Source organism: Mycteria americana, unplaced genomic scaffold (assembly GCF_035582795.1).
Source record: "Mycteria americana isolate JAX WOST 10 ecotype Jacksonville Zoo and Gardens unplaced genomic scaffold, USCA_MyAme_1.0 Scaffold_79, whole genome shotgun sequence".
Taxonomy (NCBI): domain Eukaryota; kingdom Metazoa; phylum Chordata; class Aves; order Ciconiiformes; family Ciconiidae; genus Mycteria; species Mycteria americana.
Window position 1 is genome coordinate 104,285 of NW_027445664.1, and position 27,090 is coordinate 131,374.

General features: G+C 58.6%; 1 protein-coding gene and 1 pseudogene across 1 annotated transcript; both read right to left on the reverse strand.

Annotated features, from left to right (window-relative positions):
- Window positions 1-2,684: 2,684 nt before the first annotated feature.
- On the reverse strand, window positions 2,685-3,901 carry LOC142404147 (class I histocompatibility antigen, F10 alpha chain-like; annotated as a pseudogene).
- Window positions 3,902-12,603: 8,702 nt separating this feature from the next.
- On the reverse strand, window positions 12,604-14,908 carry LOC142404159 (C-type lectin domain family 2 member D-like). Its single transcript, XM_075490612.1, has 5 exons — window positions 14,446-14,908; window positions 14,024-14,119; window positions 13,489-13,673; window positions 13,022-13,122; window positions 12,604-12,845 (listed from the first exon to the last, which is right to left on the reverse strand). The coding sequence occupies exons 1-5, from the start codon at window positions 14,705-14,707 to the stop codon at window positions 12,695-12,697; spliced, it is 795 nt and encodes a 264-aa protein (XP_075346727.1). The 5' UTR covers window positions 14,708-14,908; the 3' UTR covers window positions 12,604-12,694.
- Window positions 14,909-27,090: the final 12,182 nt, after the last annotated feature.

Below are 27,090 nucleotides of genomic sequence, written 5' to 3' on the forward strand. Positions count from 1 at the left end.
GCTGGTGCTCTTCTCCCGCTCGCTCCACGCCAACATCGCCTACGGGCCAGGCAGCTGGAGCCGGGCGCAGGTGACGTTGGCAGCCCGCCAGACGGGTGCCCACGCCTTCATCACCCACCTGCCCCGGGGCTGTAGCAGAGGTAGGAGGCGTCCCCCCTTTCACCGTCCCTGTGTCCCACCCTGACCCCTGTCTTGTGCAGATGTGGCCAGGGGGTCCCCTCTGCCCCATTGGGACAGAAATTTGTACAAAATAAAGCAGAATTGCTTCGGAGAGGAACTGGCTGGGTTGCCAGTGGGTGGGGGAACACTCTGGCCTGGCTGCGGGGTCTTGGGCACTCACCCTCCAGTTATCACTGCTGCCTTGGTGTGACGTGGCACTTGCCTCGGTGTGATATAATTAATCTGCCGGCCTCCCCCGTGTGATATCGCAGCCACTGTCCTTTATACCCGAGAGGCTTCACTTGCTTGATTCCAGCACATCGTTCGCGTCAATGAATGACCTGTGCGATGGCTGCAGTGGTGAGGTCCACCCCTCCATCGTGGGCCCACCCGTACATTGTGTCTCTCCCCTGGTGTTACACGGGCCCATCGAGCTGTGAACACCTCACAACAACAGGCCCAGTCCAGGTCTACCTGAACCAACAATTTTTGCTGCCTGGTCTACCTGCTCCGTGCGTTGATGTTCTCCAGGGGCATGGCTCTTGGACATCGACACGATGGACCTTTACACCCAGGGGCTCTACCCAGGCAGCAAGGTCCTGCTGCCATAACCCAGCAGCCCAGAGGGGCTACCTCTGTGACCATTGCTGTAGCCACCCCCACGGGGCATTGGCCGCCCTCAAGGAGTCAGTCCAGAGGCAGAGCACTGGCCACATTTCTCAGGCAGCAATCTCTAGGGCCAGCTGGGTGGCTTGGACTTGGGCAGCTTCCTCGAAGGACGAAAGATGGAGAGAGACTTTGTACCAAGGCCTGCAGTGACAGGACAAGGGCCGTGGTTGGAAACGGCAAGAGGGGAGATCAAGATTGGACGTAAGAAATGTTTTACGATGAGGATGGTGAGAGGCTGGAACAGGTTGCCCGGAGAAGCTGTGGATGCTCCATCATTGGAGGTGTTCGAGGAGAGATCAGATGAGAGGAAACCGCCTCAAGTTGCGCCAGGGGACTTGCTGTGTCTCCTGTCACACTGCTGTGTGATACATCTCCTTATCTACAGCGGCCCACTGGTGCCCCTTTGGATCCTTGAAGCATCTTCACTTCCTTGAAGCATCCTACTTTCAACTCAATGCCAAGGATACACAGAGCCTCTGGACTGGTCACTTCTCCCACTTGTTTCCCATTGGGCTCCCCTCAGCTCCCACCGTGGCAATTGGGATCCCCCCGTCACTCTGGAAATCCAGATGTGTCCTGTCCCCTTGTACCCCGATGCCATTAGGGGTCACTGTGCACCAGTGTCCAGCAGGGCCTGATACTTCCATGGGTCTGATGTGCCAGGCCATCGCATCCGTTTGTCCCTTTCTTCTGCCCAGCCGGAGGCAGGACCCCTAGTCCTGATCAGAGCATTCGTTACCCGACTGCTGCAATTGCAAAGCAGAAGCCTTTTCACCCCGAGAGGAGCCCCTGCCTCTCTTGTCCAGGCTACGCTGCAAGGACTAGTCACAGGTACGATCCTGCTACAGTCTGACACGCTCTTTCCGTGGTGCTGGGCGTGAGGTTCGACCCCACGTGGACATCTGTCCACTGGATCAGGATGAGAAGGAGGAGCCGTGTCCTCAGCCCATCTACTGCGCCTGGGGAATTGCTTGACGGCCACCGGAGCAGGAATCTTCCTGCATGGTCCCTTTTTAGCCGCTGTTCTTCCCCACAATTCTTGCACGTGGGCTTGCAGCACCGGGGTGGGTGCACCAGCACACTGCCACGTATCCCCTCCACGGGCACACAGACAGAGCCCTACGAGGTGGCATTTGCCCATGGTCCCCATTCCGCTGAGCAGGCTCCTGGTAGCTGAGATGCTGGCCTGTAGGCGCAAGGAGGGAGATTCTCCACCTTCTCTTCCAGCGGCCGGACCTTGGGGAACAGTCTGGCCACAGCTGAGACAAAGACCCATGGTGGCAAGGGGGAACAGAAGTTCTCCTTGAATCGCTGGCGCTGGCACACCAGTCCACGGACAGCTGGTGCCTCCGTGTCTGCCCAATCCGCCACGGCTGGGTTTCTGGCGCACGTCGGTGTGCTCCGTACAAACATCTGCCATAGAGACCGTGTGTGCTGGATGCCATCCCGATCTTTGGGGGCCCGATTATTGTCCGGGTCACTGTAGACCACCACGAATGCCCTCAGATACTGGATATCCTCCTCTCTGGTAGACCACTTACCTCACTGCGTTACAGGATCTTCCTTGAGAGGATACTTTGTCTTTGCACTCATGAAGAGCCACCTCCAGAGGTGGCAGGTGGCTGCCCATCTTCTGACCCATCAATCCCACAGTCCCTAGCAATGCATCCCACTGCTGGGCTTCCCACCTTCTAGTTCCAGCCTGTGCGCTCCACCATCTCAGCCACAAATCCTAAACACCGCACCATGCTGGGCTGCTAGGAAGAAAATCAACTCTATCCAGCCAAAACCAGTCCAGCCCTCGACCCGAGGCTGCGAGAGCAGCCCAGGCACAGGGAGAGGAGGCACAGCCCGCCGGAGGGTGGGGACCAGCATTTATTGTCTGCGCCCCGAAATGTACACACAGAGAAGAAATCAGTTACAACCTCAAAATTAAAAAAAAAGAAGAGTAATAATGGCAGCGCCCAATTTTAAAAGCATCAGAAAAGAGGAATTTCACCCAGCCAGAGGAGCCACCAGCGTAGCCGGGGGTAGGCAGGCGCAGCGTGACAAGCTCTCTCTGCAGGCAGCTCCCAGCCTCCTCCGGCACCCCTCTGCGTCCAGCCGGAGAGAGGGCAGGGGCCGCATCCAGCCACGTGCCGGCCCCTCGTCAAGCGGTTAGGCGGTGAGCAGCCCCTCCTGGGCCCCCAGGCCCTGCATTCCTTCCACAGCCTTCTTACTCGCCGGCCCCAATGCTCTACCCGATCTGTACTTCCAGAAGGCGAATCCAGCGATGATGGCGATGACGGCCAGGACAGCAACAGCCACCGCCAGCACGATGATGAGCAGGTTGGACTCCGGCTCTGAGCAGGGAGAGCAGGGCCGTGAGGCGGGGAAGGGGAACCACCCCAGCCCACCGCTCCACGTGCCCAAGGCCACCGGGCTCACCCCACGCAAAGAGGATGGGCTCGGGCAGGCTGGCGTGCTCCACACGGCACCGGTACATGTCCTTCTCCTCTGGGCGAGCCTCGATGGAGGCCCAGGTGTAGTAGGTGCCGTTGCTGTTGGGTGCGACGCTGCCCCACTCGGTGTCCTGGTCCCTGACCTCGCCATCCTTCAGCCAGCTGACGGTGATGCGACGTGGGTAGAAGCCGTAGGCGCGGCAGTACAAGGTCAGGATCCCGTGGGCCTCCTTCCCCAACACTCAGACCGTGGGGGGCTCTGGGGAGGGGGTGGTGGTGAGGGCCGGCACACACACCCGCGCCGGCCGGTCCCCAGGGTCCCCGACACACTCTTACCCTTCCTCTCCAGCACGGCCTGCCCATAGCTCACGTATTTCCTCAGCCACTCGATGCAGGTGTTCTCCAGCTAATGCTTCAGACTCTCAGCAACAGTCCCGGCCTCCACCCACTTCCTCTCGGTGATTTGTGCTGCCGCGTCCGCCGCAGTGAACGTCATCGTGTCCATGTCGAAGGCGATGAAGTCCCTCCCGTCGTAGGCGTCCTGCCGATACCCCCTGGTGCTACCGTCCTCCAGGAGGTCACAGCCGTACATGCGCTGCACCGTGTGCGCCCCTGAAACACGACCAGGGAGACGCGGCTGAGGGGCTGCTGCAGCCCTGGGCCTTCAGTGGGGCACAGATCCCATGGCAGCGCCCCCCACTCCAGCCCCATGTGAGGGATGGGGGGATCGGGCACCGGCTCGAGGGCTGCCCCCCGTCCAGCACCCGGGGTGTCATGTCAAGCCATGATGCAGACTCCCCCCACACGCAGGGCGTGGCTGGGCTGGCACCCAGCCCCACGGCACCCTGGGACAGCGAGGGGCTGAATGCTGGCTCGGACGACAAGGAGATGGGATGGGGTGGGGGGAGCCCCTCTGGCTCTGGGATGGGGGGCTTGAGCACCATGGGGAGGGCAAGGGGCTGGGACATGTGGGTGAGAGCCCCTCTGGTTCTGGGGGTCTCGACTGCCATGGTGACGGTGAGGGGCTGGGACAGGGCAGCCAGTCCTGGGGTGGGGTCCTGGGCACTGGGGGGGTGGGGATGCGCTGGGCCAGGGTGGCCAGAAGCCCCCCCTGCCTCTGGGACACAGGATCCCAAGCACCGTGGGGCTGGGACAGGGCAGCCAGGACCCCCTTGGGCTGGGGGACAGGGTGGCTGGGAGCCCTCATGCCCAGTGTCCCTTGTGCCCAGCCTTGCTTGTTCCCAGTGTCCCTCGTGCTCGGTATCACTCCTGTCCAGCACTGCCTGTGCCCGGTGTCCCTCGCACCCGGTGTCCCTCATGCCCAGCATCACTTAGACCTGGCGCCACTTGCACCCAGTGCCCCTCGTGCCCAGCAGCGCTCGTGCCTGGCGCCCCTTGTGCCCGGTGCCCCTCGTGCCTGGCATCGCTTGTGCCCGGTGTCCCTCGCACCCGGTGTCCCTCATGCCCAGCATCACTTAGACCTGGCGCCACTTGCACCCAGTGCCCCTCGTGCCCAGCAGCGCTCGTGCCTGGCGCCCCTTGTGCCCGGTGCCCCTCGTGCCTGGCATCGCTTGTGCCCGGTGTCCCTCGTGCCCGGCATCGCTCCCGCCTGGCAGCTCTCGTGCCTGGCAGTGCTCCTGCCCAGCACCTCCCGTGCCCGGTTGTCCTGGTTTCGGCTGGGATGGAGTTAATTTTCTTCCTCATAGCTGGCATCCTGCTGTGGTTTGGATTTCATTGTGCATCACTGCTTTTGTATATTCTTTTAGCATTATTATTATTATTATTATAATACTTTTCCCTTCCTTTTCTGTCCTGTTAAACTGTCTTTACCTCCAGCCATGAATTTTGCGCTTTTCCCCTATTCTCTCCCCTGTCCCACTAGTTGGGGCGAGTCACCAACAGCTGTGGGGGTTAGCTGCCTGCCGGCTGAACCCACAACATCCCCACATGTTCCCACCACGTCCCCAGCTGTGGGGGATATGTGGGGATGTTGTGGTTTAACATGCCAGGACCCCGGCATGTCCCCTTGGTCCCCATGTCCCCTGGGTCCCCACACCCGGGCGGGTCCCCACTGACGATGCCACCCACCACAGGTGGAGCAGGAGATCTTCGGAGCCAGCGGGGCCGCCGTGCGGTGCTGCTGGTGACGGGGCAGGTGGCCCTGGCCACGTGGGCGCAGCGGGTGGCCGTGCTGGAGTGGGGACGACTGCATGAGCTGGGGTCCCCTGGGGAGATCTGCGCCCCGGCAGACACTGCTGTTGTCTCACAAACGGAGTTCATTACCCGGAGTGCAACACCCGATACGCACACAGAGCCGAGATACCAGTTTATGTCAAGTTTTGCGCCAGCCCGGGTGCTGGGTGGGAGCTCCACAAAGCTAGCACACCGCTCGTTCATGCAGGTACAATATTTATACAGTCTAGTTATACGTATGCATAAGTAATTACACAAAGCAGCTTTCTATCGGTCTACATTTTCTTGTCTTATTCTTAAAGCTACAGTACTACTTTAATATTCTGCGCACGCCCAAAGGTGAGGGGTCTCTGCTTGGGCCAGGGTCTTCAGCTCAAGGGGTGGGACTTTTAGTATGAGGATAGTTCACGTGAGGGGGCTTCTTATCACACTTCTGCTAGTAGCTTCAGATTGTTCCCAAAACATCTTAATTCGCTTACCTATTGCTCCAGGATGTGTTTCACTTCCCAAGGACAATAATTTTGATTAGACGGTCCACGTTCCGGTCAGAATCCCCCCTATCAACTTTCCCTAAGTCCTGGCCTTCCACCAGCTCCTGATTGACTACAATTCCCCTCTTTGAGACTACCTAAGAACAGTCCTTAGATAAGTCTCACTTTCTCCTCAGAGTGCTTAGCTAATGCTAAGCAGCACTTGCAGGTGCATTGTAGTAACACACCTAGACATGCAAAGATATGATAATAATGTTATTGTTCCCAATATTATAAGAAAATACAACAATAATTCCCTTTGAACACAACCTTTATGGGCTATGGATTCTATCTCAGTCCAAGTGCAGTTCATTTAATTCCGAGTCAGCTTCAATTTCAACGGTGCTGTTTCTCTCGATGTCCGCTCTTCCGGAGGGAGGTTTTCACCCGTGTGTAGTGAATCCCAGAATCTATTCCTTCTACTTTGATAGCTGTGGGAGTAATTAGCAATACCAAATATGGTCCCTTCCAACGTTCTTTCAAAGGTTCGTCTTTCCAGGTTCTGACGTAGACTTGGTCTCCCTGTTGAAAGGAATGTACTGGAGCGTCTAGTGGAACGGGGGTTCTCTCATTCAGGTACCTGTGAAGGGAAGACAAAGTACGCCCCAACGACAGCAGGTATTCAGTCAGTATTTGGTCTCCACTGACATGTGTTTGATCACTCCTGCCTGTTAATTTATTCGCAGGATACAGTTTAGAATACAGAATTTCAAAAGGACTAACCCCTTCCCTAACTCTAGGGGTAATCCTGATTCCTAGCAATGCTATAGGTAGACCTTCTATCCATTTCATTTGGCTTTCCTGGCATAATTTTGAAATTCGTCCCTTTAAAGTTTGATTCATCCGCTCTACTTTCCCGCTGGACTGCGGTCTCCAAGCGGTCTGGAAATTCCAATCAAACTGTAAAAACTTAGCAACCTCTTGTACAATTTTAGCAATAAAACGGGGCCCATTATGTGAGGCCATTCCTTCAGGGATGCCGAATCTAGGGATTCTTTCTTTCAACAGTACTCTGACTACCTCTCTAGCTTTGTTGGTTCGGCATGGGAAAGCTTCTGGCCATCCTGAAAAGGTACCTACTAATATCAATAAGTATTTAATTTGATTACACCTAGGTAACTCAGAGAAATCTGTTTGCCAGTACTCCCCTGGAGTTTGTCCCCCTTTCACCGGTCCCGGAGGAGGTCTCCTCTGTATCTTTGGGTTGTTCTTGGAACATATCGAGCACTGCTTTACAATAGCATGAGCTAATTTTTGCATCCTTGGTCCTATGGCATATTGTCTGATGTCTGCTTTTACTGCATCTGCTCCCATATGGGTTTCTTGATGAGTCCTCTTTATTAATTCCCTCAGTAGTGGGGCAGTGACTATTATTTGTCCAGTATCAGTTGTCCACCATCCATCCTGGGTTTTGGCGCAGTGTAGAAGTTTTGCTAATTGATTGTCCTTTTCTGAACATGTTGGGGGCTCCAGTAAAATTCTTCCAGTCGGAATTAAAGCCCCCACCTTAGAATCTGTCAAAGCTGCCCTTTGTGCTGTCTCGTCAGCTTTTCGATTTCCACTAAGGATATCTGTTTGTCCTTTCTCATGGGCTTTACAGTGTATTACAGACGCCTCCTTTGGCTTGAGAACGGCCTGTAATACCTCTAAAATTGCCTTTCCATGTTGAATTGGAGTTCCTTGGGAAGGTAACAGTCCTCTTTCTTTCCATACGGCTCCACGGGCATGTCCCACTCCAAAGGCGTATTTTGAGTCCGAATACACGTTTACTCTCCTATTTTCAGACAATTCCAGCGCTCTGTTTCCGGCAACCATCTCCGCCTTCTGTGCTGATGTATTAACAGGTCTTTTGCCCTGTGAAACTTCAAAACCTGGGTATTCCACAGGTGTTTTGCCCAATCTGAGCTTTCTTTTGTGATACTCTGTATCCCAAAAAATTTAACAGATTGATGGTGGCTCTTTTGCATTCTTGTTCCGAGGCAGTCCCTATGAGTATATCATCTACATACTGTAGTAAAGTAAGAGAAGGATGCTCACCTTGCCAGTCTTCCAGTTCTTTAGCTAGTACGTTACCGAACGAGGTAGGGCTATTCTTACATCCCTGGGGTAGCACGGTCCAGCAGAGGTGGACTTTTCTTCCGGTGGCTGGACTTTCCCCTTCGAACGCAAACAATTCCTGACTTTCCTCTTCCAGAGGTATACAAAAGAAAGCATCCTTCAAACCCAGTACTGTAAAATAAACATTATTCTCAGGTATTGATGATAACAGAGTGTATGGATTTGGAACTACTACCAGATGCACATCAGCTGTAATCCAGTTAATTTCTCTGAAATCCTCTACCAACCGATACTCCTGTCTTTGGGGCTTCCTGACCGGCAAAATTGGAGTATTATATTCAGACTGGCATTCTCTTAATAGTCCACACTGAATAAAGGCATTTATCAATGGTTCCAAACCTATTCTAGCTTCCAACTTAATAGGATCTTGTCTTTTTCTTACCGGTTGTGCTCTGGGTTTCAATTCAAGTTTTACCGGTACAGCATTTTTTGCTCTTCCCGGTCTCTTGGTTGCCCATACTGTAGGTATGACAGCGTCCAGGATTTCCTCTGGGATGTTGATATTCTCCTGTTGCTTTGCAGTCAATAAAGAAAATTGTGCTTTCCAGGCAGTTTCCTTTGGTAGATGTAACTGACTGCATGTAACATGACTTGCAACGGGGATAGACCCAGGGTTGCTACCCTGGCTCCTACCTCTGCCTCTGTCATTTTGTGGAGCTACCACCTAGCATCCGGTCTTGCGCAAAACCAGAAATAAATCGGTATCTCGGCTCCGTGCACGTATTGGGTGTTGCACACCGGGTAACGAACTCCGTTTGTGAGACAACAATAGCAGACATACCTTCTCAGCACCCGTCTGCGTGGCCTCAGAGTCGGAGACCTTCTCAAGGCCTGTCTGCGTGGCCTCAGAGCAGGTGACTACCTTCTCAGTGCCCCTTTGCAAGGTCTCAGAGCAGGAGACATGCCTGGAGTGCTGGGATGGAGGGCCATCAGCTCTTCAGGAGGGGTAGGCAGGGCAGGTGAGGTGGAGGAGTTGCACTGCATAGAAGAGAGAGGTTTGGCCGCACAGCCCTTATAGCTGGGGATGACGTGGTCGAGAGCCTCTGGGTGAGGCTTATCATAGAATCGGAGAATGCTTTGGATTGGAAGGGACCATCTAGTCCAAGGCCCCTGCAAGAGCAGGGACATCTTCAACTAGATCAGGTTGCTCAGAGCCCCATCCAATGTGACCTTGAATGTTTCCAGGCATGGGGCCTCCACTACCTCTCTGGGCAACCTGTTCCATGGCCTCACCACCCTCATTGTAAAAAATTTCTTTCTTAAATCCAGTCAAATCTGCCCGCCCTTAGTTTAAAACCATTGCTGCTTGTCCTGTCACAACAGGCCCTGCTAAAATGTCTGTCCCCGTCTTTCCTATAGGCCCCCTTGAAGTACTGGAAGGCTGCTAGAAGGTCTCCCCACAGCCTTCTCTTCTCCAGGCTGAACAACCCCAACTCTGTCAGTCTGTCCTCGTAGGAGAGGTGCTCCATCCCTCGCATCATTTTCATGGCCCTCCTCTGGACCCGCTCCAACACCTCCATGTCCTTCTTGTGCTGAGGGCTCCAGAGCTGGATGCAGTACTCCAGGTGGGGTCTCACCAGAGCAGAGTAGAGGGGCAGAATCCCCTCCCTCGACCTGCTGGCCACGCTTCTTTGGATGCAGCCCAGGATACAGTTGGCCTTCTGGGCTGCGAGCGCACGTTCTTGGCTCATGTCCAGCTTTTCGTTCCATCAGTACCCCCAAGTCCTTTTCCGCAGGGCTGCTCTCGATCACATCATCCCCCAGCCTGTATTGAAAACAAGGAATGTCCCGACCCAGGGTAGGACCCTGCACTTGGCCTTGTTGAACCTCATGAGGTTCACACAGGCCCACTTCTCCAGCTTGTCCAGGTGCCTCTGGATGACATCCCATCCTTCTTGGCATGTCAACTGCACCACTCAGAAGCATTAGGGAGATGGAAGGCAAAGCAGAGGGCGCGGTGGGTGTCCGCTGCCCGTCACCCAGCCAGGGTGACAGCACCAATGAGTTATTCCACGGGCAATTAGGAGAGACCTCTGGATCGGTCGCCCTTGGCCTTACGGAGACTTCAACGTCCCAGGCATCAGCTGGGAATGCCATACTGCTGGGACAAGCAGGTCTGGGAAATGCCTGGAGTCTGTGGGAGAGGACTTCTTGTCACAAGCACTCAGTGACCCAACTAGGAGAGATGTCCCTCGAGACTTGTTCTGTGTGAAGGGAGAAAGCCTTGTTGGAGACGTCAGGGTCGGTGGCTGTCTTGGCCACAGGGATCATGAAACGGTTGAGTTTACGGGCGTGCTGGTCAGCAGCAGGCTCAACAGGAGTCAGCAGTGTGTCCTGGCAGCCAGGAGGGCAAACTGCATCCTGGGGTGTCCCCATCCCTGGTCCTGGTGCATCAAACATGGCATCATCAGCTGGTCAAGAGAGGGCATTGTCCCACTGGATTCAGCATCAGCGCAGCTGCTCCTGCAGCACTGTGTGCACTGCCAGGCCCCACCATTTGAAAAGGACCTGAAGGGCCCTGAACTCCTCCAGAGGAGGGCAACCAAGCTGGTGCCAGGGCTGGAAGGCATGTCCTCTGAGCAGCAGCTGAGGACTTTGGGCTTGCCTAGTTTGGAGAGGAGGAGGCTGAGGGGCCACCTGAGGAGGGGATGCAGACAGGGAGGTGCTGATCTCTTCTCCCTGGGATCCCAGGGACAGGATGCCTGGGAATGGTTCAAAGCTGCACCAGGGGAGGTTCAGACTGGACATGAGGAAGCAGTTCTTTACCAAGAGGCTTCCTGGAGAGGCGGTTGATGCCCCCAGCCTGGCAGGGTTGGAGAGGCATTTGGACAAGGCCCTTAATACACTTGTGGGCAGCCCTGAAGCAGTCAGGCAGCTGGATGAGATGATCACTGGAGGCCCCTGCCAAGTAGTCTCTTCTCATTTCTCAGCACTCACCTACATGGCCTAAGAGCAGGAGAGCTTCTCAGTGCCCATTTGCATGGTGCCAGTGCAAGAGACCTCATTGACTGTGTTGCACCAGAGGAAGAGACTTTCTCAGGGCCCATCTGCATGGCCTCAGAGAACAAGAGCTTCTTGTCAGTGCACGTCTCCTTGGCACCAGAGCAGGAGACCTCCTCAGTGTCCATGTGCATGGCCTGAGAGCACAAGAGCTTCTTCTCAGCACCCAGCTGCATGGCCTCAGAATAGGAGAGCTTCTCAGTGCCCATTTGCATGGTGCCAGTGCAAGAGACCTCAGTGACTATGTTGCACCAGAGGAGGAGACTTTCTAAGGGCCCATCTGCATGGCCTCAGAGAACAAGAGCTTCTTCTCAGGGACTGGATCACCTCAGAGCAGGAGACCTTCTCAGTGTCCATCTGCATGGCCTCAGAGCACAAGAGCTTCTTCTCAGTGCCCATTTGTGTGGTGCCAGTCCAGAGACCTCAGCGACCACCGGTGTTGCACCAGAACAGGAAGCCTTCTTCTCAGTGCACAGCTCTGTGGCCTCACAGCACAAGACCATCTGGCCAGCACCTCTCTGCGTGGCCTCAGAGGAGGAGACCATCTCAGCACCCTTCTGGGTGGCTGTGGTGGGTTGAACTTTGCTGGCCACCAGGTGCCCACCCAGCTGCTCTATCATCACTCTACCTCCCTCCACTGGCAAAAAAGACTCCACTCAGGGAAATTAATGTACTTTATTGCCAATCAAATCACAGCAGGGTAACAAGAAATGAAACCAAACCTTAAAAGCCCTTGCCCCCACCCCTCCCTTCTTCCTGGGCTCACTTTCACACCCAATTTCTCTACCTCCTCCCCCCCAGCGGCACAGGGGGAGGGGAATGGGGGTTGCAGTCAGTCCATCACATGTTGTCTCCAGTCCTCCTCCTTCCTCCTCCTCACACTCTTCCTCTGCTCCAGCATGGGGTCCTCTGCAAAATTCTCCACCATGGGTCCTTCAGGGTGCACCCACCTCCTCCGGCAGGAGGTCCTCCAGGGGCTGCAGGTGGGTATCATCTGCTCCACCCATGGCTCTCCATGGGCTGCCAGGTGGAGAGCACAAGAGCTTCTTCTCAGTGCCATGGTTGGCACTGAGTTGGCACATGGTTGGCACTTGGTTGGCACTTGGAGAGCCATGGCCTGGTGCCATGGCTCTCCAAGACAGCCTGCCTCACCATGGTCTTCAGCACAGGCTGCAGGGGAATCTCTGCTCTGGCGCCTGGAGCACCTCCTGGCCTCCTTCTCCACTGGCCTTGGTGTCTGCAGAGTTGCCTCTCTCTTGGTGTCTGCAGAGTTGCCTCTCTCTTGGTGTCTGCAGAGTTGCCTCTCTCTTGGTGTCTGCAGAGTTGCCTCTCTCTTGGTGTCTGCAGAGTTGCCTCTCTCTTGGTGTCTGCAGAGTTGCCTCTCTCTTGGTGTCTGCAGAGTTGCCTCTCTCTTGGTGTCTGCAGAGTTGCCTCTCTCTTGGTGTCTGCAGAGTTGCCTCTCTCTTGGTGTCTCTCTCCCAGCCACTGTTGCACAGCAGTTTTTTTCCTCCCCTTCTTAAATATGTGATCCCAGAGGCGCTACCACCATCACTGATGGGCTCAGCTTTGGCCAGTTGGCTAATGTCAACCCCGCTCCTCCCCCGCTACCAAACCCTTGGTTCCCATCAGAGCTTGGGGCTTGCTGCAGAGATATGGCCGGTTCTGTGAGCAGCTTGAACTCCTGAGGTCACGGTCATTAAGGAACAGACAAGGTTCTTGGCCCCGCACCTGGATCCTGCAACAAGAAGGAAAGACACCACTGGTAACATCAGGTTAGCGGTTGTCTCCTGGTGCTTGAGGAGACAAGGGCTGCCTGCAAGGGACAGTCCCAGCAAGACATGGCCCACCAGGCCCCTGCCCATCCCACTGCAGGACGGTCACCCCACGGCACCGGGTCGCGATGGGACTCACGTGTCATTGAAGCTGCTGCCGTCCACCCACTCCAAGTGCTCGCCTTGTCTCTGCAGCCCAAGCCAGTAATCAATGTTGCCCTTGACACGCAAGAGAAACTCCTGGGGAGGAAAGAGAGAAGCCAACAGTCAGGAGCTGCTGCCAGCCCCACGCTGGTCCCTGCTGGCCTCGCAGGCAGCCCCAGCCCCGCACCGCTGCCACCGGCCAGGGGATGGCAGCAGCTCCCACCCAACAGTGTTGCTCTGCTCTGCCAGAGCTCTGCTCAGGGCCCAGCTGAGCACCACGGGTGGGCAGACATAGCCTGGGCTCCCCGCTGCACCCCACACCTCCCTCCAAGGCCCCAGGGCAGAGCTGCATCTCTGTCCCTACAGGCACCTCTTGCCTGCCCAGCACCAACCCCAGCTACTGCCCCCAACCCAGACTCCCCCCCTTTCACCCCCACGCAGCCACAACAGCCCCTCACTCACCATTTCCCAGTCCCTCTTGAGCACAGCCAGTGAGGACCCACGCAAGGAGCACTGCTTGCGGCTCCACTCCCAGCTCCCCTCCTCCTTTGAGAGGTAGTAGCAGACATTGCGGTACCCAACCCAGTCGTCGGGACACGGCAGCACCTGAGCCACAGGCAGACCTGCATTCTCTTCACACCTTCCTGCTGGAAAGGGAAGGGGAGAAGGTCAGAGGATTCCGCTCCACAGGGACCAGGGGACACAGCTCCATAGCGCAGGGAAGGAAACAGTCCCAGGCTCCCCCCACAGGGATCCTCAATTTGCTGCCAGGGACCTACAGGGAGCAGACACCCCAGGGCTTAACAGCCTGCCCCACAGCACGGCTGGGGGTGTCCCTGCTCCTCCCCAGGACCCCTGGCACAGGGCAGGAGCACAGCCAGCCTGAGGGCCTGGCCCCACCATGCTCCCCCCACCAGCCTGGGCCTCATGCACCCACACTTGCCCCAGCCTGGAGGGGAAGGGGCCGCATCTGCAAGGGCAGCTGCTCCTCCCTTACCTGATACTACAGCAAGAGCCACAGCCAAAGCCAGCACCAGAACCACGAGCACAGCCAGCACCAGGGCCCATGCTGGATGGAGTGCACAGCACTGGCCTGGAGAAGGAAAAAGCCACTCACAGTGAGGATGGCACTGTCCCAGAGCAGGCACAGCCTTGGCATCCCTGCCACCCCCCACACAAGCTCCCTGGGGAACACAGGAGGGACCCCCCAAGGGACAGCCTGCAGCAGGAGAGCTGCCGACAGATGGAGATGGGGTGGGGGGCTGCTACAGACCACCCAATGAGGACCAAGCAGAAGACAAGCCCTTTCCAGACAGCTGGAAGAAGCCTCACACTTGCCAGCCCCAGTCCTCGTGGGGTGACACCGCCACAGGGACAGTGTTCCCTCCCTACAGGCCACAGGGCTGGCTCTGCACTCACCCAGAACTCTGCGTGTCCTTACGGCTTTATCCCCAGGCACCCCTGGACCCAGGGGCTCCTGCATGTTCCCATCGTCATTGCAGAATCCGTTCTCCTCCCCTTGTCCCACGGGAAACAGAGACGTGGAATCATTTTGCCTGTGATAAGCAAGGGCTTGCGCCCAAGGCATTGCAACAGCTGGCAAAGCCTTTTTTAAGCCAGGCTTCGATCCAGTTTTACCACAGCAGCTGGTACCATCGTGTTGGGAGACTGCGGAGAACATGATGAGAACGCAGCACACCGGGACGTTTAGTTCCGTTACCAGGATGCAGCCACACTTGGCTTCCGCAGATCAGCTGTGGCCCTGCGGCGACACCCACGCTCAGGAAGGTGATGGCAGCACAGCCCCGCCCTGTCCGTGCTGCCCCTGTAAGGCTGCAGCCTGTCCCCAGCACCCAGCCAGCACCCTGGGAGACAAACACAACGTCAGTGAGCTCAGGCACCAGCCCGCAGCCCCCAGCAGAGCCAGCACCCTCCCCACCACCCTGCACACACCCTTCTCAGACAGGCTGCAAGGCACTCGCTGCCTGGGAGCATCCCCCTAACCACCTCTGCGGACACAGGAAGGAAGTGCCAGTAGCCACAGAGGAAGGCAGGAACTGGGTGTGCCTGGCAGGACAAGGCACCCCAGAGGCCCCCAGACACCCAGACTAGAAGCTCAGCATATCCTTAACAGGCCCAGACATGTCAAGGATACTGAGTCAGAGTCACTGCAAAGCGCCCCACTCCCATCTGAACACAGGATACCGAGGTTTGGTCTTGCCTGGCTTTTACAAATGCATGAGCTCACAGGGTTAAGGGGGGACAGGAGGGCAGGGCTGCTCTCCTGCAGCCCCTGGGCATCCCAGAGTCTGCTCAGCTGGCAGAGCTCCAGCTGGTAGCTGGGCACCCACAACATTTAGTAGGGCCCGTAGCAACAGAACGTTCAGGGTCGGGTGGGACGGGGCTCTGAGGAACCTGCTCTAGCTGAAGAAGTCCCTGCCCGGGGCAGGGGGGCTGGACTAAATCAGCTTTAAACGCCCCTTCCACCCCAACCACTCCCTGAGTCTGTGATCACAGACACCGACGCCTACGGGGGTACGGCTGGGGCCCCTCAGCAGCTCCCGCACCGCCGAGCTGAAGGACGGCGAGCTGAAGGAAAGCCTCCGCAGGGACCCTCCTCTCCTACACGATCCACAAGCCCAACGCCCGGGAACCGCCGCCTGCGGGCACAGCACACGGCCAGCACCGGCTGAGCCCCCGCAAGGGATCACGCCACTCACCCCAGGGGCGCTGGGGGGGACGGGACCTGCGCCAAGCAGCTCCCGCCACGCCGGCACCTCACAGCGTTCCCAAGCCCGGCACGGCCCAGGGCACAGCGGCGAGGGGGACGCCACAACCGGCCGCTCCCGCACCGGCCCCACCACACGGCCAGCGCCAGCCCGACAGGCTCCCTTCACCACGGACCCCCACGCACCCGCCGCCCGCTCCCTACCTCCGCCGGGGCCCGCCCCGAGCGCTGCCGCTGCCCCGCCGGGATCCGGACGCTCCCGAGCCCCTCACGGCCCCGCGCTGCTCTGACAGAAAACACTCGCGGCCGCCGCCTTTCGAGGCCTGGCGCGGCCCGCCCACCGCTCTGCCCAATCAGCGCGCGAGAGCGAGGAGTGGCGGGGCTGGCAGCCAATCGCGGCGACGCCCCTTTGTAAACCCCTCCGCGTGAGGCGGCGCGTGTGTAAAGGGACGCGGTGCTGCCCTATCCTTCCGCCCAGGCGCTCTAGTTTGGCCGGAAACGAGGTCGTTTTGCACCCACACCGACATGGGCGGGTGCAGGACACCCCCAATGCCAGCAGCCGAGGCTGCTGCCATGGCTCCAGGCCGTTTCCCTGCTCGTGCGGGGCGAGCAGCCCCTGGCAATGCCCGCTCCCGGCTCCCTCAGGCCGTTTCCCCCATTTTTGGGGAGCGAGGGGCGCTGGGGGGGGGGGGTTTGAGATGGAACCCCCCTTGCCTCACCAGTGTATCAGTCAGCTGTAGAGTATAAAAGCCTACTAACTGGGTTAATACGCGTTATTTCACACCACATGCTGCGATGCAATGGGGTAGTGGAATTTTCCTGGAGATTGTGGTATGAAATAAAGGAAATTAAGGAGGGGCCAGCACCTGGAAAGAAGGACGTTGCTTCTCAGGAGCTTGGAGCTGCCCATGGAGATAAGGGATCGCCCTGGATAATCCCGATGCTGCCAGCATGTGCCCCCCCGCCACCTCCTTGAAACCCTCCCGGCTTCGTGGATAATTGATTACAGCAAGACGGAGCCCGGGGATGTCGGCATCAATGTGGTGCAATGAATGCTGAAAAACAGTCGCTTTGCGATGTTTTATGGGGATTAGTAATCATTGGTGTTGGTGTTAGTCATGGAGGTGTCATGGGTTAGTGGCAGGAGTCCCAGGACTGGAGTGGTGGGACGGAGGGCCATCTGCTCTTCAGGAGGGCAGGCGAGGGATGTAAGGGAGAGGTTTGGCCGCACAGGCCTTACAGTTGGGGATGACATGGTCGAGAGCCTGCGGGTGAGGATTAGGGGGATGGAAGACAAAGCAGATGGCAGAGTGGGTGTCCACTACCCATCGCCCAGCCAGGGTGACAGCACCAATGAGAATTAGGAGAAATCTGTGGATCGGTCACCGTTGGCCTTATGGGAGACTTCAACGTCCCAGGCATTGGCTGGGAATGCTGTACTGCTGGGACAAGCAGGTCTGGGAAATGCCTGGAGTGTGTGGAAGATGACTTCTTGTCACAAGTCCTGAGTGATATCCACCCTGCAGCCTGTGGTGAAGACCATGGTGAGGCAGGCTTTCCCCCTGCAGCCCATGGAGGTCCACGGTGGAGTAGATATCCACCTCCAGGCTGTGGAGGACCCCATGCCGGAGCGCCCGAAGGAGGCTGTGACCCCGTGGGAAGCCTGTGGTGGAGCAGGCTCCTGGCAGGACCTGTGGGCCCACGGAGAGAGGAGCCCACGCTGGAACGGGTTTGCTGGCAGGACTTGTGACCCCGCGGGGGACCCACGCTGGAGCAGTTCGTGAAGAACTGCAGCCCATGGAAGGACCCACGTTGGAGAAGTTCGCGGAGAACTGTCTCCCGTGGGAGGGAGCCCACGCTGGAGCAGGGGAAGAGTGTGAGGAGGAAGGAGCAGCAGAGACAACGTGTGATGAACTGACCACAACCTCCATTCCCTGTCCCCCTGCAGCGCTGGGGGGAAGGAGGTAGAGAAATGGGGCATGGAGTTGAGCCTGGAAGAAGGGAGGGGTGGGGGGCAGGTGTTTTAAGGTTTGGTTTTATTTCTCGTTACCCTACTCTGATTTGCTTGGCAATGAATTATATTAATTTCCCTGATTTGAGTCTGTTTTGCCCACGACGGTAGTTGGTGAGCGATCTCCCTGTCCTTATCTTGATCCTTTTGTGGTATTTTTCTCCCCCCTGTCCTGTTGAGGAGGGGGAGTGATAAGAGCGGCTGGGTGGGCACCCGGCAGCCAGCCAGCGTCAACCCACCACAGTCAACTAGGAAAGGTGTCCTAGACTTGTTGTTTGTGGATAGAAGTATAGAATCCTTGAGGTTGGAAAAGACCTTTAAGAACACCGAGTCCAACTGTAAACTCAACACTGCCAAGCCCACCACTGCACCATGTCCCTAAGCACCACATCTACACGTCTTTTAAATACCTCCAGGGGTGGTGACTGAACCCCTTCCCTGCGCAGCCTGTTCCAATGCTTGACAATGCTTTCAGTGAGGAAATCTTCCCTAATATCCAATCCAAACCTGCCCTGGCGCAACTTGAGGCCATTTCCTCTTCTCCTATCACTTGTCACTTGGGAGAAGAGACCGACCCCCACCTCCCTACAACCTCCTTTCAGGTAGTTGTAGAGAGCGATAAGGTCTGCCGTCAGCCTCCTTTTCTCCAGGCTAAACAACCCCAGTTCCCTCAGCCGCTCCTCATCAGACTTGTGCTCCATACCCTTCCCCAGCTTCTTTGCCCTTCTCTGGACACGCTCCAGCACCTCAATGTCTTTCTTGTAGTGAGGGGTCCAAAACTGACCACAGTATTTTAGGTGCGGCCTCACCAGTGCCGAGTGCAGGGGCACGGTCACTTCCCTAGTCCTGCTGGCCACCCTATTTCTGACACAAGCCAGGATGCTGTTGGCCTTCACAGTATCATTTAGGTGGGAAGTAGAGAAGGACTCGTGGGAGAGGTGATGGTCGGTGGCTGTCTTGGCCACAGGGATCGTGAAATGGTTGAGTTTACGGGGGCGCTGGTGGGCAGCAGGATCAATAGGAGCCAGCAGTGTGTCCTGGCAGCCAGGAGGGCAAACGGCATCCTGGGGTGCATCAAACGTGGCGCAACCAGCTGGTCAAGAGAGGGGATTATAGAATATCTGGAGTTGGAAGGGACCCATAAGGATCATGGAGTCCAACTCCCTGCTCCTCGCAGGACTACCTAACACTCATGTGACTCGTCCTTAATGTGACATATTTGGCGTCACGATTTTACTTCCCCCTCCCCACAGGTGGGACGTGACACCATCCGCCCAGACCCCCAGATCTCTTTCCGCGGGGCTGCTCTCCAGCCTCTCGTCCCCCAGTTTGTACGTATAACCAGGATTTCGCCGTCCCAGGTGCAGATTCCGGCTCTTGCTCTTGATAAATTCCAGACGGTTCATGATTGCCCAGCTCTGCAGTGTGCCCAGATCTCTCTGAAAACCCTCTCCCCTCCCCTCCCCTTCCATATTCCATGTGCCTGTGTCCTCCCTGCCGTGCCCCTGTGTCCCCCGCTGTGTCCCTGTACCCTCTCTGCCCTCCCACATCCCCTGCCCCCACGTCCCTGTGTCCTCCGTGTCCCCACACCCTCCTGGCTGTGTCCCCATGCCCGTTGCCCATGTTCCCATGTTGTCCTGGACACATCCCTGTCCCTGTCTTTTGTGTCCCCAAGTCCTCCCCTCCATGTCCCCATGCCCTGCCATCTCCCCATGGCCTCCCTTGCCACGTCCCTGTGTCCCCTGCTGTGTCCCCGTATCCTCCCTGCCACATCCCCACGCTGGTCCCACGATGTCCCTGTGCCCTCCCACATCCCCCCACCATGTCCCTGTGTCCTCCATGTCCCCACACCTTCCCAGCGGTGTCCCCATGCCTGTTCCCCATGTCCCCACATCCTCCTGGATGCATCCCCATGCCTGTTCCCCACACCCTCCCCGCCATGTCCCCTCTGTGTCCCCAGGTCCTGCTGCGCTACTAGCCCAACATGACCAAGGCCGTGGGCTCCTCAGAGAAGATCTTTGAGTTCCTGGACCAGGAGGAGCAGGTGGCACCCACGGGGACGCTGGTGCCCGATGTCCTGCGGGGCCACGTCCAGCTTGAGGATGTCTGGTTCTCCTACCCTGAACACCAAGAGCCCGTCCTCAAGGTGGGCATGGGGACAGGGCAGGGGACGCGAGGACATGATGGGGGGAGATGGTGGGGAGGGCATGGGGACATGGACGTGGTGGGAGGGTGTGGGGACATGGCAGGGGGCCATGGGGACATGGCATGGGGACATAGAGGTGCTGTGAAGGGCGTTGGGACGTGGCATGGGGACACAGACTTGGTGGGGGCTTTGGACACATGGGGGTGGACAGAGGGACATGGTGGGGACATGGCAGGTGGACCTGGGGACATGGCATGGGGAGACAGGTGTGGTGGGGAGAATGTGGGGACATGGCGGGGGGCCATGGGGGCATGGTAGGGACATGGCGGGGGAACATGGGGACATGGTGGGGAGGGCATGGGGAGGACTGGGGACACTGGGGGAGGCGGCATGGGGGTGTCATGTCTGTCCCCCCAGGGCATGGCCCTGGAGCTGTGCCCCAGGGAGGTGCTGGCGGTGGTGACCCCCCCCGGGCAGGGAAGAGCACCCTGGTGTCCCTGGTCCTGTACCTGCACCCGCCGGGGACCAGGCAGATGCTGCTGGATGGTCACCCCCTCTCTGCCTACGAGAGCACTGCGCTGCCAGGTGTCACCACCGCCCCTGTCGCATGATGTCCCCAGTGGGTCCCCACTGCCACCCCCATGTCACCAGCCATCCCCACCATGGCCCTGCCACCACCCCCTGTCACCAGACATCCCTGCTGCATTCCCAGACATCCCTGCCATGTCCACGGGCCATCCCCACCATGTCCCCACCACTTCTCCCACCACGTCCTCTGCCATGTCCCCAGCCGTCGCCACCACGTCCCCAATGCATCCCTGCCATGTCACCCGCTGTGTCCCCAGCCATCTCTGCCACATCCCTGCCATGTCCCCTGCCACATCCCCGCTGAGTCCCCAGCCATCCCCGCCATGTCCCTGCCATGTCCCCAGCTGTCCATGCCACGTCCCTGACGTGTCCCCTGCCACATTCCCACTGAGTCCCCAGCCATCCCTGCCATGTCCCCTGCCGCATCCCTGCCACGTCCCTGCCGCATCCCTGCCACGTCCCTGCAGTGTCCATGCCACGTCCCTGCAGTGTACCTGCCACATCCTTGTCACATCCCCCACCACATCCCCACCATGTCTCCACTGTGTCCCCAGCCACATCCCAGCCATGTCCCTGGAGCATCCTCTGCCACATCCTTGTCACGTTCCCTGCCAAGTCCCCATCGAGTCCCTACACAAACCTGCTGTGTCCCTGCCACATCCTCCTCATGTCCTCCACCATGTCTGCACCGAGTCCCCAGCCATCCCTGCCATGTCCCTGCCATGTCCCCGCCACGTCCCCGCCACGTCCACTGCCACATCCCCACCATGTCCCTGCCACTTCCCCAGCCATCCCTGTCATGTCCCTGCCGTGTCCCCAGCATATCCCCACCACATGCCCTGCCACATCCCCACCATGTCCCTGCCATGTCCCCTGCCATGTCCCCACTGTGTCCCCACCCATCCCAGCCACATCCTCACCATTTCCGCACCGCGTCCCCAGCCACATCCCCTGCCACATCCCCACCATGTCCCCGCTATGTCCCCAGCCACATCCCAGCCATGTCCCCACCCTTTCCCCTACCACATCCCCGCTGTGTGCCCAGCCACACCCTTGCCATGTCCCCTGCCACATCCCCGCTGTGTCCCCAGCCACACCCTTGCCATGTCCCCTGCCACATCCCTGCTGTGTCCCCAGCCACATCCCAGCCATGTCCCTGGAGCATCCTCTGCCACATCCTCCTCACGTTCCCTGCCAAGTCCCCATCGAGTCCCTACACAAACCTGCTGTGTCCCTGCCACATCCTCCTCATGTCCTCCACCATGTCTGCACCGAGCCCCAGCCATCCCTGCCATGTCCCTGCCATGTCCCCGCCACGTCCCCGCCACGTCCACTGCCACATCCCCACCATGTCCCTGCCACTTCCCCAGCCATCCCTGTCATGTCCCTGCCGTGTCCCCAGCATATCCCCACCACATCCCCTGCCACATCCCCACCATGTCCCTGCCATGTCCCCTGCCATGTCCCCACTGTGTCCCCACCCATCCCAGCCACATCCTCACCATTTCCGCACCGCGTCCCCAGCCACATCCCCTGCCACATCCCCACCATGTCCCCGCTATGTCCCCAGCCACATCCCAGCCATGTCCCCACCCTTTCCCCTACCACATCCCCGCTGTGTGCCCAGCCACACCCTTGCCATGTCCCCTGCCACATCCCCGCTGTGTCCCCAGCCACACCCTTGCCATGTCCCCTGCCACATCCCTGCTGTGTCCCCAGCCACATCCCAGCCATGTCCCTGGAGCATCCTCTGCCACATCCTCCTCACGTTCCCTGCCAAGTCCCCATCGAGTCCCTACACAAACCTGCTGTGTCCCTGCCACATCCTCCTCATGTCCTCCACCATGTCTGCACCGAGTCCCCAGCCATCCCTGCCACATCCCCACCATGTCCCTGCCACTTCCCCAGCCATCCCTGCCATGTCCCTGCCATGTCCCCGCCACGTCCACTGCCACATCCCCACCATTCCCTGCCACTTCCCCAGCCATCCCTGTTATGTCCCCGCCATGTCCCCAGCGTGTGCCCACCACATCCCCTGCCACATCCCCACCATGTCCCTGCCATGTCCCCTGCCATGTCCCCACTGTGTCCCCAGCCACATCCTCACCATTTCCACACCGCATCCTCTGCCACATCCCCACCATGTCCCCGCTATGTCCCCAGCCACATCCCAGACATGTCCCCACCCTTTCCTCTACCACATCCCCGCTGTGTGCCCAGCCACACCCTTGCCATGTCCCCTGCCACATCCCCGCTGTGTCCCCAGCCATACCCTTGCCATGTCCCCTGCCACGTTCCCGCTGGGTCCCCAGCCATCCCCATCATGTCCTTGCCACACCCCCACCATGTCCCCGCGGCATCGCCAGCCACATCCCTGCCACGTCCCTGCCACATCCTCGCCGAGTCCCCTGCCAACCCTGCCACATCCCCACCGTGTCCCCACTGCGTCCCCAGCCATCCCCTCCGCCACAGCTGGCTGCCATCCCCCAGGAGCCGGTGCTCTTCTCCCGCTCGCTCCACGCCAACATCGCCTACGGGCCAGGCAGCTGGAGCCGGGCGCAGGTGACGGTGGCAGCCCGCCGGACGGGTGCCCACGCCTTCATCACCCACCTGCCCCGGGGCTGTAGCAGAGGTAGGAGGCGTCCCCCCTTTCACCGTCCCTGTGTCCCACCCTGACCCCTGTCTTGTGCAGATGTGGGTGAGCTGGGGGCGCAGCTCTCTGGAGGACAGCGGCAGGGGGTGGCCATCGCTTGTGCCCTGGTGAGGGACCCCTGTGTCCCCGTCCTTGATGAGCCCGCGAGCGCCCTGGATGCCGAGAGCCAGCTGCAGGTGGGAGGTGACACCCGTGTCCCCTCGGTCCCCCTGTTCAGCAGCACCCTGGTCCCTGGGGGTCCCCCTGGGTCCCCTCTTTTTGTCGTCCCCTTGATCCCCAATTTCAGTGTCCCCTGGGTTGCTGGCCCCTGTACCCATGTGGTCCCCACTTCCAGTGTCCCCTTGGTCCCTGGTCCCCGTCTCCCCTAGGTCCCTGGTGCCCGGGTCCCCTTGCCCCCAGTCCTGCTGTTCCCTGGTCCCTGTGGCCCCTGGGATCCTCTCCCAGCAGCCCCCTAGTGCTGGGGGGGTCCCCCTGGATCCCCTCTCCTGTGTCCCCTGGGTCTCTGGTCCCCACGTCACCTTGGTCCTTGGTCCCTGGTCCCCTTGGTCCCAACTCCCCATGTCCCTTGGGTCCCTGCTCCCCGTGTCCCCTTGGTCCTTGGGCCCCATGTCCCCTGGGTCCCCACAGCCAGGGGTCCCCACTGATGATGCCACCCACCACAGGTGGAGCAGGAGATCTTTGGAGCCAGCGGGATGGGGCGTGCGGTGCTTCTGGTGACGGGGCAGGTGGCCCTGGCCATGTGGGTGCAGTGGTGGCCGTGTTGAAGGGGGGACGACTGCACGAGCTGGGGTCCCCTGGGGAGCTCCTGCGCCCTGGCAGCCACTACTGGCACCAGCTGCAGGGGCGGGGAATGGGGGGGGAAGGTGGGGGACAGGGACACGGGGAAGGAGAGTGAGGGACAGCAGGAGCTGGGGATGGGGACACCGGGAGCCAGCATGGGGACACCACGAGATGGGATAGGGCCACCAGGAGCAGGGATGGGGCCACCAAAAGTTGTGATAAGGGACAGTGAGAGCTGTGATGGGGGAGCGCGGGCGCCAGGCCAGACATGCTGCCACGTCCCTGCTGCGTGATGGTGACCACGGGGGCCAGCGGGTGACACTGGGTACCAGCGGGGCTGGTAACCGGCAGGGCTGGCCAATGGGACACAGAGCTTGAAATAAAGGCTGTTTGTACCCAGGATGCGTTGGAGAACCCTGGAGCTGGGAAGGGTAAGGGGCTGTAGGGATGGGGGTGTGCAGGGATGGGGGGCTGAAATAGGGGTGCAGGGATGGGGGGTGCAGGGATTGGGGCAGCAATGGTGTGGCCAGGGGGGCCCCTCTGCCCCATTGGGACAGAAATTTGTACAAAATAAAGCAGAATTGCTTCGGAGAGGAACTGGCTGGGTTGCGGGGGGGTGGGGGAACACTCTGGCCTGGCTGCGGGGTGTTGGGCGCTCACCCTCCAGTTATCACTGCTGCCTTGGTGTGACGCGGCACTTGCCTCGGTGTGATATAATTAAGCTGCCAGCCTCCCCCGCGTGATATCGCAGCCACGGTCCTTTCTACCCGAGAGGCTTCACTTGCTTGATTCCGGCACATCGTTCGCGTCAATGAATGACCTGTGCGATGGCTGCAGTGGTGAGGTCCACCCCTCCATCGTGGGCCCACCCGTACATTGTGTCTCTCCCCTGGCCCTCCAGGGGGGCTCTCCATGGGCCCATCGAGCTGTGAACACCTCACAACAACAGGCCCAGTCCAGGTCTACCTGAACCAACAATTTTTGCCGCCTGGTCTACCTGCTCCGTGCGTTGATGTTCTCCAGGGGCATGGCTCTTGGACATCGACACGATGGACCTTTACACCCAGGGGCTCTACCCAGGCAGCAAGGTCCTGCTGCCATAACCCAGCAGCCCAGAGGGGCTACCTCTGTGACCATTGCTGTAGCCACCCCCACGGGGCATTGGCCGCCCTCAAGGAGTCAGTCCAGAGGCAGAGCACTGGCCACATTTCTCAGGCAGCAATCTCTAGGGCCAGCTGGGTGGCTTGGACTTGGGCAGCTTCCTCGAAGGACGAAAGATGGAGAGAGACTTTGTACCAAGGCCTGCAGTGACAGGACAAGGGCCGTGGTTGGAAACGGCAAGAGGGGAGATCGAGATTGGACGTAAGAAATGTTTTATGATGAGGATGGTGAGAGGCTGGAACAGGTTGCCCGGAGAAGGTGTGGATGCTCCATCATTGGAAGTGTTCGAGGAGAGATCAGGAAGAAAATCAACTGTATCCCAGCCAAAACCAGTCCAGCCCTCGACCCGAGGCTGCGAGAGCAGCCCAGGCACGGGGAGAGGAGGCACAGCCCGCCGGAGGGTGGGGACCAGCATTTATTGAAGGACCTCGCCGTCCTTCAGCCAGCTGACGGTGATGGAACGTGGGTAGAAGCCGTAAGCGCGGCAGGACAAGGTCAGGATCCCGTGGGCCTCCTTCCCCAACACTCGGACTGTGGGGGGCTCTGAGGAGGGGGTGGTGGTGATGGCTGGCACATGCTCCCGCGTGAACCAGTCCCCAGAGTCCTCATCTCACCCTCAACTTCCTCTCCAGCACGGCCTGCCCATAGCTCACGTATTTCCTGCTTGACCAACCAGGTCCTGCTTGACCAACCTGATCTCCTTCTACGACAAGGTGACCCGCCTAGTAGATGAGGGAAAGGCCGTGGATGTTGTCTATCTAGACTCCAGTAAAGCCTTTGACACCGTTTCCCACAGCATTCTTGCTTGGCTTGGACGGGTGTACTCTTTGCTGGATTAAGAACTGGCTGGATGGCCGGGCCCAAAGAGTGGTGGTGAATGGAGTTTACTCCAGTTGGCGGCCGGTCACAAGCCGTGTTCCCCAGGGCTCTGTGTTGGGGCCAGTTCTGTTTAACATCTTAATTAATGATCTGGACAAAGGGATTGAGTGCACCCTCAGTAAGTTTGCAGATGACCCCAAGTTGTGTGGGAGTGTTCATCTGCTGGAGGGTAGGAAGGCTCTGCAGGGGGACCTGGACAGGCTGGATTGATGGGCCGAGGTCAATTGTATGAGGTTTAACAAGGCGAAGTGCAAGGTCCTGCACTTGGGCCACAGCAACCCCATGCAACGCTACAGGCGTGGGGAAGAGTGGCTGGAAAGCTGCCTGGCAGAGAAGGACCTGGGGGAGTTGGTTGACAGCCGCCTGAATATGAGCCAGCAGTGTGCCCAGGTGGCCAAGAAAGCCAACAGCATCCTGGCTTGTATCAGGAACCATGTGGCCAGCAGGAGTAGAGCAGTGATCGTTCCCCTGTACTCGGCACTGGTGAGGCCGCACCTCGAATGCTGTGTTCGCTTTTGGGCCCCTCACTGCAAGAGAGACATTGAGGGGCTGGAGCGTGTCCAGAGAAGGGCAACGAAGCTGGGGAAGGGTCTGGAGCACAAGGCTGATGGGGAGCGGCTGAGGGAGCTGGGGTTGTTTAGCCTGGAGAAAAGGAGGCTGAGGGGAGACCTCATCGCTCTCTACAACTGCCTGAAAGGAGGCTGTAGAGAGGTGGGGTCGGTCTCTTCCCCCACGTAACAAGTGATAGGACGAGAGGAAATGGCCTCAAGTTGCGCCAGGGGAGGTTTAGACTGGATATTAGGAAATTTTTCTTCACTGAAAGGGTTATCAAGCACTGGAACAGGCTGCCCAGGGAAGTGGTTGAGTCGCCATCCCTGGAGGTATTTAAAGGACGTTTGGATGAGGTGCTTAGGGACATGGTGTAGTGGTGGGCTTGGCAGTGTTAGGTTTACGGTTGGACTCGATGATCTTAAAGGTCTTTTCCAACCTATAAGATTCTGTGATTCTGTGATTTCCTCAGCCACTCGATGCAGGTGTTCTCCAGCTAATGCTTCAGACTCTCAGCAACAGTTCCGGCCTCCACCCACTTCCTCTCGGTGATTTGTGCTGCTGCGTCT